This window comes from Geotrypetes seraphini, chromosome 4 (genome assembly GCF_902459505.1).
Source record: "Geotrypetes seraphini chromosome 4, aGeoSer1.1, whole genome shotgun sequence".
Classification (NCBI taxonomy): Eukaryota; Metazoa; Chordata; class Amphibia; order Gymnophiona; family Dermophiidae; genus Geotrypetes; species Geotrypetes seraphini.
Genome location: NC_047087.1, coordinates 97,542,080 through 97,554,353, shown reverse-complemented (window position 1 = coordinate 97,554,353; position 12,274 = coordinate 97,542,080). Strand labels below are relative to the sequence as shown.

General features: G+C 46.7%; 1 protein-coding gene across 2 annotated transcripts in view; it reads left to right on the top strand.

Moving 5' to 3' along the window:
• Positions 1 to 12,274, top strand: part of TTF2 (transcription termination factor 2) — a 124,909-nt gene that overhangs the window by 77,280 nt on the left and 35,355 nt on the right. For both annotated transcript variants that reach the window (XM_033943407.1, XM_033943408.1), the window contains exons 17-18: positions 963 to 1,096; positions 11,025 to 11,195. In XM_033943407.1, coding sequence (XP_033799298.1) covers positions 963 to 1,096; positions 11,025 to 11,195 — 305 coding nt within the window. The remainder of the gene's footprint in view (positions 1 to 962; positions 1,097 to 11,024; positions 11,196 to 12,274) is intronic.

Here is a 12,274-nt window from a genome sequence, read left to right as displayed (position 1 = left end):
TTTCGGGAGATTGTTCCACGCATCTACCACCCTTTCTGTAAAAACATATTTCCTTTGATTACTCCTGAGCTTATCACCTCTTAACTTCATCCTATGCCCTTTCATTCCAGAGCTTCCTTTCAAATAAAAGAGACACGACTCATGTACATTTATGCCATGTAGGTATTTAAACTTCTCTAGAACAAAAATAATAATAACAAGATATAATTCAAAAAACTAGAAAAAATGTTATTAGCCAAGTGGTGGAAGTACCCTGGCTAAAAACTCATTGGGTTGCCGTCTGCATATTATTTATGGTTGAGGCTCTTTCTCCACTTTGAGTAAATGGGCACTTCCACCACTTGGCTAATAACTTTTTTTCTATTTTTTTTATTTAAACCTCTCCCATCTTTCCTCCAACGTATACATATTGAGATCTTTGTCTGTCCTCATATACCTTATGACAAAGACCACGCATCATTTTAGTAACCTTTAGTAAGGCTGGAAGGCAGGGAGGGGGGGCACGAACTCCACACAGAAGGGAGGGAGGAAGGGGGAACTAACCCATTCTTAGCTTTGGGGAGGACAGGCTCTGGACCGACTTCATCCTTTTAATATTTTTTTTGAAGGTGCAGTCTCCAGAATTGCACACAATATTCTAAATGTCTCACCAGAGTCTTATACAGGAGCATCAATACCTCCTTTTTCCTACTGGCCATACCTCTCCCTATGCACCATAGCACCATAGCATTGGTTGCTCGGGAGCCAGTGCTCTGCGCGAAGGGCTGGGGAGATAGGGTCATGGTAGTTGAGGTTGTGAGGAGTCTTAGCTTACTGCATGCCGCCTTTAAATGCTGAGAGCTCAAGGTGTGCTGCTTTCATTTCCATGTGGTTAGACCACCAAAGGTATCCATGCCCTGGAGTATAACAGCTGTAACATCTAGGATTGCTGTGCTATCTGTTTTTTCCCTTTATATCTGTAGTGGCCCAGGAATTTGGTACAAGACAAGATGATTATACTTCAGACTCTCAACCCCAGGCCTCGAGCACAATGCACATTCTTACCTTACTGCTGCGGCTGCGCCAGTGCTGCTGCCACCTCTCCCTTCTCAAAATGGTAAGAGCAATCTTAATGCTTAATATCCAGTGTAAATATAAAAATTGTATAATGCTGTATTCGTTAAAGGCCATATACTGTAAACGGGGCCATGGCACCTCGATCGTACCTAACTTAATTGCTTTAATTGGCTTTAATTTGCATGGTAATTGACTGCATTGTTTAAAACCAATTAAAAACTCATTTAAAAAAAGCATCTGCCAGGGTAGGCGCTGGAATCATGCCTACAGTTGATGGTTGGAGCAGATGTGACCTTAGGCTCTGCTAGATGTGACCTTAGGCCCTGCTAGGTATGATTCTGTTAACTTCATGTAAAAATTGTATGATAAATTACAATATATTTAATGTTTGGTTAGCACTTATCTCAAAACTGGCTATTGAGCATTCTGGGGGTGGAGTCAGGGCATTACTAAAATGCTACTGGACTATTGGGAGGTTACAGAGTGGCCATTGGGTGGCCAGGGCCATGGCATAGCTTTACCCATTAGATGCAGATTTTAACCAACTATTTGTCCCACCTAAGGTGGATTCCCTGGTGGTGCAGGTAACTAAGCGTACCTCTCTCCCCAGCAAATGCAGAGTGGTATTAAAAGCCAATGGTTGGGGGGGAGGGGACAGTTGAAGGGTGTGTTTTGGGTTTTAGGGAGCAGAGGAGGGGTGTGGGGTGGGGGACTTATCAGACTTCAGTTTAATAGCATTGTTTTTCTATTTGGTTCAATATTTGTTGGGCTTCCACTGTTTGGTTTTGAAATGGGGGTTATAAGAGTCTAGATCCCATTTTGGCGATGGAATTCTCTGAATCGTGCTACTCTTGATTGCAGTGCTTGTATGCTTATATGTTTCTGTTTAATAAAGATATGATACAAAAAAAAAAAAAAAAAGATACTCAGAACCGCAGACTGGATTTTGTCCCGAAGAAGCAATTTGAGGCCACAGCTGCAGGATTAAAAGCAGTGGCATTGTACATAGCATGCACTTGCCACTCCAAGTTGCGCCGTGATCCGGAGGCTGAGGCTGAAAGGGATTAGCAGTTCCTCTTGTCTGGAGTGGATTATATAACAGATCCTCTTTATGATATATTCAGAGTATTGAGCAAAGTTTCTGCCTATGCTATCTCTTCCTGAAAAATGCTGTGGATTAGACAGTGGGCAGGGGACTCTTCCTCCAAGGTAGCAAGCTACCTTTCAAAGGACAATTGCTTTTTGGGAAAGGTTTAGATGGCCTCATGGCAAGCGTACAGGATCACAAACCAGTCTTAAACCTGACAGCAGACTGAGAACTCCTAGGGGGTCAGGTCAGGGTAATTTTTGCAGCTCTAGGCATTTTCACCAGTACTTGGGAAACGAACACATTGGTCCAAAGATCATCTCAAGGCAAGCGGCAGAGATTTGGGGGTGCCAGGCATCTTCAGTCATCAGGATCATGCCCCACTACCACTCCCAAGAAGCAGTTATGTTGCCAGGACAACAGCCGTTTCGCCAAAAGCCAGTGGGAGGTTAACTGCCTACTGGGCAGCGTAGGCAAGACCACTTCAGACCACTGGGTACTGGAGATTATTCAGGAGGGGTACAAGTTCAAGTTCTTTCATCCCCTCGACCTATTTGTGAACTCTCCAGCAGAAAGACCAGCAAAGTGGTCAAATTTCAAGCGACAGTGCAGAGGCTGCAAGATCTAGCAGCCATAGAGCCCATACCAGACAAAGACTTGGGCTTAGGCCAATACTTAATATACTTTGATAGTGCCCAAAAGAGACTCAAGGGACTGGAGGCCAATTCTGGATCTTAAGTCGATCAATTTGTCCCTCAAAATACCCTGCTTTCACATGCAGATGGTGTGGTCAGTCATTGCCTCAGTGGCGCTGGGGGAATTTCTCGCCTCTCTGGATTTGACAGAGGCCTATCTGCACATTTCCATCTTTCTAGAGCACAGGACCGTTTGGTCTGGTCATGGCACCACACACCTTCACCAAGGTAATGGTGATAGCAGCAACTCATCTCCACAAGATGGTAATACAGGTGCACCCATATCTGGACGATTGATAAGAGCTCTGTCCAAAACTGAGGGAAGGACAGCAGTGCAGTGGGTGATTGAGCCCCAGCAAGGCAGGGGCTAGGTGGTCAATTTTTTGAAAAGCCACCTGTAGTCGACCCAATACCTGGAGTATCTGGGGATCCTGTTCGACATGAAGGAGAAGGAGAAATTAGGTTCTTACCTACTAATTTACTTTCTGTTAGCCTCTCCAGACCAGCATAGGTTAATTTTACAAATGGGCATTTTCCATTGAGATTGCAATGCTTTTTACAATCCAGCACTACACTCATTCGGGCACTTGTTTTTTCCTTTAATGCTGTTTGTTGCAAAACCTTATCTACCACGGACCCCTGAGGAAGGTTTGTTGTCCGAAACACGGACCGTGTCGGGTCCCTCGGTTGGTAATAAGGTTGTATATACCATTAGAGTTTGAAATAAACAGTGCCTGCATCTTGTACATAGTCTGCAGTTGTTTTTTGTTTTTTGCTTTTTGCTTTTCGCTTGGTTTTGCTGTAGTTCCTGTTGGATTTTTTCTCTTGTTTGTGATATATCTCATCATAACCATCAGGTGGAGACTGAGACAAAACTTTGGAACTGTATATACCATGTGACCCCTCCCTAATTACCTCAGTCTGCTGAATATCCAAGCAGAACTAAGAACTATATACAGAAAACAAACAGGACTCCAAACAGGAGTATCAACAAATAAAACAGGAACGCTGTTGGAAAATGCAAAGGAACAAATGTAAATAGCAAAGGTCCCCATAGCTCGCCGGCCAAGCCACAGCCGCTGTTCTTAATCTCCCCAGCCCTAGAAAAATACTAGAAACCAACCGAAAAATGAAAATCTGCACGCAAGAACACGCAAGAATAGACAGGGTGGGGACCTATGCTAGTCTGGAGAGGCTAAAAGAAAGTAAATTAGCAGGTAAGAACCTAATTTCTCCTTCTTTAGCAACTCACCAGACCAGCATAGGTTAATCTTACAAGCGGGATGTACCAAAGCAGTTCCCATCATGGGTGGGACCCCCGAAGGGCTGACACCAGAACACACTCACCGAACACTGCATTCCCGAAGCGCCTGAACATCGACACGGTAGTGTCTGAGAAAGGAATGTAAAGAAGACCAGACCACCGCCTTACAAATATCCACTGAAGGCTGCCTGACCCCGAGTGGAATGAGCCTTGAGAAAATTCCAGAACAGTCTTTTTTTTTTTTTTTTTTAGAAGAAGAAGAAGAAGAAAATAAGCGGAAGCAATAGTCTCCTTGATCCAGTGCGCAATGGTAGCCTTGGAAGCGCCATCCCCCCTATGAGGACCCGCTAGAAGGACAAAAAGATGATCTGATTTCCTGATCTCCTGAGTCCTCTGCAAGTAGACGCTAAGGACCCGACCAACATTCAATTTGCGCAACTGTTTCTGCTCAGAAGAACCTGTCCAACTACCCAGGACCGGGAGGACCACAGACTGATTGACTTGAAAAGGAGAAACTACCTTTGGCAGAAAAGAAGGAACAAGCCTCAACACGACCATCTCCCTAGAAAACTCAAGGAAGGGAGACCTACAAGAGAGAGCCTGCAGCTCCGAAACACATCTAGCAGAAGTAATAGCCACCAAGAAGACCGTCTTAGAGTAAGGTCCTTCAACAAGCAGGCACCCAAAGGCTCATACGGGGGGGGAGAGCGCAACAGCCCGGACAGAACCAGATTCAAATCCCAAGAGGGAACAGATGGTCGCAAGGGAGGATTGAGCAACTTGGCTGCCCGCAAGAAGCAAATGACATCAGGAATGGCAGTCAGACGCTGACCCCGTAATAACCCACGAAAGGCTGAAAGGGCCGCAAGTTGAACCCGGAGAGAAGACCAAGTCAGGCCCCTGTCCAGGTCATCCTGCAAGAACTCTAAGATGTTAGGCAGGGAAGCATGAGAAGAGACCATGCCCCGCACCGTACACCACTCTTCAAATATACGCCAAACCTGCACATAAGCTCAAGAAGTGGAAAGTCTGCGGGACCCCAAGAGAGAGGAGATCACTTTATCTGAATACCCCTTCCTATCTAGGTGTTCCCTTTCAAGAGCCAAGCCATAAAACAAAAAAGGGAGCTGGATCGAACAGGGGAATGGGGTCCTGAGTCAGATGATCGGGTGAAAAAGGAAGAGGATCCGACAACAGAAGCTGCACCAGATCCACATACCACGGATATTGGGGCCAATCCAGAGCCTCCAGAGCCACCAGGCCCGGGTGATGAACAATGCGGAGTAGAACTCTGCCTACTAATGGCCACGGAGGGAATACATACAACAGCCCCTCCGTTGGCCATGGTTGAACTAGAGCATACAGGCCCTCGGCCTGACAATCTCTATGATGACTGAAGAAGCGGGGTGTTTTGGCATTGACACTCATGGCCATCAGGTCCATGAGGGGCTGACCCCAAGACTGCACTAGCAACTGAAAAGCCATGTGACTTAGACACCACTCTCCAGGAGCTAGCATGTGACGACTGAGGAAGTCCACATGAACATTCTCCACTCCGGCTAAGTGGGAGGCCAAGATGACCTGAAGATGAGACTCTGCCCAGACCATGAGCAGAGCCGCCTCCTGCGCCACCTGAGTGCTCTGGGTGCCCCCCTGATGATTGACATCGGCCACCGCCAATGCTTGAGTACCTGGTTGTAAAACCGCTTAGATAATCTTAATAGGCGGTATATAAAAAAAAAAACCGAATTGTCCGACAGAATATGGACCGACTTGCCCGTCAAGAAGGAGTGGAAGGCTAACAGCGCCAGACGGAAGGCTCTGAGCTCCAGAACATTGATCGACCCAAGATGCCTCCTCCGTGGACCAGGTGCCCTGAGCTGAGCGACTTAGACACAGAGCTCCCCAATCGAGAAGACTGACATCCGTGAGAAGCACCGTCCACTGTAGCTGATCCAGAGTCGTCCCTTGAACAATATGGGAGGTCTGGAGCCACTAACAAAGACTGCAGTGAACCAAGCCCCGCAAAGGAACAGGGAGAATTAGATTGTGCCTCTGGGACGACCACCTCCGAAGCAGAGCATACTGAAGAGAACGCATGTGGGCCCGAGCCCACCTCATTACGTTGAGGGAAGCCGCCATCGACTCCAAGACTTGGAGGAAATCCTACGCCTGAGGACATCGGGATGTCATAAGCAGGCAAATTAGAGATTGCAAATTGCTTACCCGGGCGTCTGGGAGGAATGACCTTCCCCAATGAGATGTCGAACACAATCAAGATACTCCAGGTGCTGCGAGGGGGCCAACCGACTCTTGGCAAGGTTGACAACCCATCTCAGCAACTGTAGAAACTCCATTACCCAAGCCATGACCTGGGTGCTCTTCTGGAATGACTTTGCGCAAATCAACCAGTCATCCTGGTAGAGAAGCACCAGAATGCCCTCTATCCGCAATGCTGCCGCGACAACAACCCGAACATCCGGGGAGCCATGGCTAATTCAAAAGGAAGCGCACATGGGAGTGTGTTTCTGCAGCAAGAATGGATTCACAAGTTGCATCGCCAGATTCAATCGCTGCTTCTGTCATGAAGCCCGCAGGCTAGGGTATATTTGCAGGTCCTGGAGTCCATGACCGCATCCCTGGAGGTGATGCAGTGGGCAAGAGCTCACATAAGCCCAATCTCCTGTCCAGATGGTCTCCACACACAGGAGCTAGAAGACAGAATTCCCTTATGGTGCGTAGCCCGCCAAAGTCTTTTTTGGTGGATGGTGGAGAGTCATCTGTTGAACAGTGTGAGTTTACAATCCCCACAGTGAATCCTGTTCACCATGGATGCCAGTCTTTCTGGCTTAGGAGCCTACTGTGCAGAGTGAGTAGCTAAAGGCTAGTCGAAGGAGGAGGTCCAGGGGGGTCAGTCAATGTGCTAGAAACCAGAGCAATAAGCTTGGCGCTGCTCTCCTTCCTGGATGTGATTCAGGGAAAGGTGGTGTAAGTGTTTTCGGACAATTTCATGGCCCCACTTATGTGAATCACTAAGGGTGCATGAAGACAGTGTTCCTGCTAAGCTGCGCTGGGGTGCGCTGGCGCACAAAATATTACCTCGCAGCGCACATGTTTCTCGTCACAGCGCACACAGTGTAGAGCACAGTTCTTCAACCGCCGGTCCGCAAACAAAATCTTGCCGGTCCGCGAAGGATTCGGTCCCCGCCGCAACGAAAGGCCGGCGTCAGCTGACTTGCAACTTCCTGTTGCAGTCGCTGTGCCGGGACTCCTGCCTTCGCCGGGACTCCTGCCTTCCACCGCGTTTGCCTCCTGCCTTGTCTCCGCACCTCCAGACCAGCAGCGGCAGCTGTGTATGCTTTTAACTTTGGCACAGAGCTGCCCCTAATCAATAGTTTAGCGCGGTTTCATAAGGCAGCCTCGGGGCCTTTGCTAGGCCGGCCCACATCGCATCATCGAAGCGGGCCGGCTATCAAAGGCCCCGAGGCTGCCTCATGAAACCGCGCTAAACTATTGATTAGGGGCAGCTCTGTGCCGAAGTTAAAAGCATACAGAGCTGCCGCTGCTGGTCTGAACTCTTGGGCCGCTGAAGGAGGGCAAAAAGCAGCTGTCCTGGAGGTTTCCCTTCCTCTCGCCTTTACAGGTTCCTTTTTTCCACCTTTTTTTTTTTCCTTCAAACGGCAACGGGCCCCAGCATCGACATCAATCAAGTAAGTTCCACTGTCAATCAAGCGGTTCTGCTCGGCCAAAGCTTCCCCTGTGACATGAGCCACCCTCAGGGGAAAGAAAGTGACCCACAAAGGTGAGGGGAAGGGGGGCAGATGATGGAAGTTGGGGGGGGGAGAGAGAGAGAGAGAGAGAAGGGGCAGATGATGGAATGGAGGAGATGAGAGAGAGAGAGAAGGGGACAGATGATGGAAGTGAGAAGAAGGGAGAGAGAGCAGAAGGCAGATGGATGTCAGTTGAGAAGGGAGAGCAGATGCTGAATGGAAGTGGGGAAAGAACACATACTGGATGGAAGGAGGAGATAAATAAAGGGGGAAGAAAATAGTAAGATAATGGAGGGGTGAGGGAAAGGGGTGACAAGCTGTGTGTAGACACAGTGAAAAGAGGGAAACGGGACTAAATAGTAAGAAAGAATTTAATTTAGATGGAGGCAGAAAATAGAGAAGGAAGACCAGAGAAGAAAAGGGAAGAGAGAGCAGAGAATGATCAGATCTGAGTGGAGGAAATGAGAAGAGAGATATGCTAAAAACCACAGGGGGGAGGGAAGGATAGAGATGCCAGACCATGAGGGGAACAGAAGGAAGATGATGGATGCTAGACCAAATTGGGGGGTGGGGGGGGGGGGGCGGGAGGAGAGATGGCAGGGAAAGACAGACAGTGAATGGAAGGGGCAGATGCTGGACTGAAGAGACAGAGAAGGTTATCATGCTGCTGTACCGGGCCATGGTACGCCCTCACCTGGAGTACTGCGTCCAGCACTGGTACTTTAAGAAGGACACGGTACTACTCGAAAGGATCCAGAGAAGAGCAACTAAAATGGTTAAGGGGCTGGAGGAGTTGCCGTACAGCGAAAGATTAGAGAAACTGGGCCTCTTCTCCCTTGAGCAGAGGAGATTGAGAGGGGACATGATAGAAACATTCAAGGTACTGAAGGGAATAGACTTAGTAGCTAAGGCAGGGAGAACGAGAGGGCACTCTCTAAAGTTGAAAGGGGATAGATTCCATACAAACGTAAGGAAGTTCTGTGGTAGAAAGCAACATATTTATTTGGCTCATAACTTGCTGGCGCCCAATATTTTTAGCTCACAGTGAAAAAAGTTTGCTCACAACACCCGCCCGCTTAGAGGGAACACTGATGAAGAGTCCATCGGTGACCAGGGAGGTGGTGCTTCTCATGGCTTGGACAGAAGTTCATCTTTCAAACATGTCCACGGTGCATCTAGCAGGTTCTGGACAGTGGTTCAAGCAGACTATCTCAGCAGACATCTGCTGGATCCAGGAGAATGGCATCTAAATCTGGAGGTCTTCCCCGAATCATGAGCAGGTGGAGTCTGCCAATCATGAATCTCATGGTGATGTCAACCAATTCCCAGATTCCTTAGTTCATCAGTAGAAGAAAAAAATTATTGAATGGAGGGACTAGACGCGCTAGTTCAACATTGGCCTTCACAGAGGCTGTTATATTTGTTCCTCCATGGTTTCTGATAGGCAGAATCATTCAGCAAATCAAGAGGCACAATGGCCTAGTGGTGTTGGTGGCGCCTGATTGGCTGTGCAAGCCATGGCATGGGGATCTGGTACATCTCCTAGTGGAGGATCCTCTTCAGCTGCTGCTTCGAGAAGATCTGCTGACTCAGGGTCCGGTGCAGATGGAGGATCCAACTCGGTTCTCTGTTATGGCTTGGCTCTTGAGAGGACATGGCTGAGTGAAAAAGGCTATTCACCCACGGTCACTGCTACCCTATTGCAGTCAAGAAAAAGGTCTACTTCACTCACTTATGTACTTGCTTGGTGTGCTGACTTGCACTTTGTTCCTCTTAAGTCTTTGATCCTGGACATTCTGTAGTTTTTGTGAAGGTTCAGTTGGTGGCCTTGTATTGGCCACAACAAGCTGCAGCAGCCATGGTTTTGGAGAGGTGGGGAGCTGTTTCTGTTTTGCTTGCTTGTTCTTTGCCCTATTGACATCTACTTGACTATCAGTTGACTGGCTTCAGGGGACTGCACAGCCTACTTATAGGCTAAGTTGAAGCTCAGTAGTTCTTGGTCTCCATCTGCTGTTAGGAGTGCGTAATACCCATCTGTGCTAGTCTAGAGGGACTAAAAGAAAGTAAATTAGCAGGTAAGATCTAATTTTCCCTTAGTGCATGGTGTATGCACACAAAAAGGCAAATTTACTGTGGGATGCCATGGTAAGCCTTTTTAATACGCGTAAGCGCTTGCTGCAATTTAATATAAGGACCCATTGGTGCTGTTCATTGGGTGCTTTTTACTTTTCTAAACTCTTTATTAATTGTAACAAAAATCAATAAAAGCGATCCATAATACAAAGTAAACCTTATTAATGAACAAATGATCAATTTACGAAAGAAACTAAAATAAGAAAATATCAATGTGAAAACATGTTTAGGTATGTAAAGAAAAAATAATATATACCTATAGATGACAAAATAGACAAACATCGATGTATATAGAAATGACATTGCAAAATAAATATGAAACATATTGCCCCCCCCTACAAAGCCGCAGCAGTGACACCACCGCAGTAAATGCATCGAAGCCCACTGTGGCGCCACTGCTACCACGCAAAAGGAGCCCACCACAAGGTGAAAAGTAACCAGAAGATATTGCTGTCAGATTGAAATTATAGACATTAACACCTGCTGAGGTTGAAGGAATAAATATTAGTGTGTAAAGTGCACATGTAAATTGCAATTCCACCCCAGATCATGTAAATCTAGGCATATACACATTTTTATACATGTAATTTGTAAGGTAATCTTTTATAAATGCCTTTTTATGCTTGAAAACAGTTTATAAAATTGTCCCCATAATTAGAATCCCTATCTACTCGTTGAATTATAGACAAAAAGAGAAGGATTCCAAACAGTTTAGCCTCTCAAAATGACTTGACTATAGAGGCACTTTAACAGGGTTAATTAAGCACCAGCCTGGCAGACTTTAATGATTGTACTTTATCTGTGTGATCAGGATCTATGTAAGAGGGGAAATTCTGACAGTCATATGATGCCATAGGGAGCACAGAGAGGAGAATCTTCCAGCCCTTTTTCAATTGGGTCCTTTAAATGCACTGTTAGGATGGAAGAAGGAAGGAAGGAAGGAAGGGAGCAGAATGTAAAAAAATAAAGGTTTCTGTCATTTGGTGCATTTATTTTATGTATTTGTTAAAATGTTCCAGAGTCTGGACCAAATAGAATTGAAGAATGAAGGTATTGAGCTTTCACTGGAAGAACAGCTCAATGCTCTGACCTTGTCTGAGCTCAACGTCCCTGATCCCAACTCCACAGTCTATCTTAATGGCACCAGCTTCCAAGCTGATTTGTTTGAAACCCACAGAGAGAATACAAAGGTACTAGAAATGTTTCTTGATTTCCTTCCTTCTCTTGGTGATAGTTCTGTAAAGACTGTCATTATGTAATATTTCTTATATAAGTGATGGTATTGGGTACTGTATTTTAATACTTAAAGTGCACACTTCCTTTTTGTCTCCCTACCTACAGATAGAGACATGACTGACTTCACTGTATGTAAGCTCCTAAGTAGCCCTCACCAACCCAGAATTCTTAGTAGATCAGTGTCCCACAAACCTTTTGAAACTGTAGCACACTAAACTTGGGGCCGCAGCTGGAGGGCATCCGTAAATGCACGGATGCCAACACGATGATGTCATGTACATGTGTGATGTCATCAAGCCGATGTCCGTGCATGTAGGAAGGCCCTCCAGAAGGGGCCATGAGTCTGCTATTACTACGCAGATGGAGGAGTGCTGGAGAGGAGAGGCACCAGCACCAACTGACTGCCTACAGAACATGCCTCTCATTGCAAGAGGCTTGTCCTGTAAGAAGTAAGCCAGTACTTCTCCTCCTCACCAGCATCTCGTGGCACACAATTTGCCATACACTGCAGTAGATAGTAGGAGAGTCTATGCACCAGGGACTGCTGATTGAAGGAAGCTTGGCTCTTGGGGTTATAGTTTTGAACTTTCCCCAGTTGAGCAGGGGTTTCAGCAGAGGGCTTGAGAACTCATGGTTACTAGTCCTTCAGTCTGTGGGTAACAGCTATGGGAACATGGTGCTCTCCTCTTTCACCTTCCTTACTTTCCCAGGAAATATATTTACAGTTGCTGGGAACATCTGGCTTAGAGACCTGTAGTTGAGATGCAGGCAAAAATAAAGTTGTAAAAGATCACAACATAAGAGGGAAGTGGAGGTTTCCAGGATTCTGGGAGAAGAGCTGTTCTTGCGAATGGGCCAGAATAGGTGAAACAAGATTCTTGGGGAATTTCCCAGTGGCATTCCACCATGGGAAACAGGTTACATGTGCTGCTTGGCTTCTGGATGTTTCCATGGCAGTATCAGAGCTCTGTAGGCCTATGCCACAGATGACCACAGAGGGGAGTTCCCTATGATGTGTTAGGTCCCTGTGTTC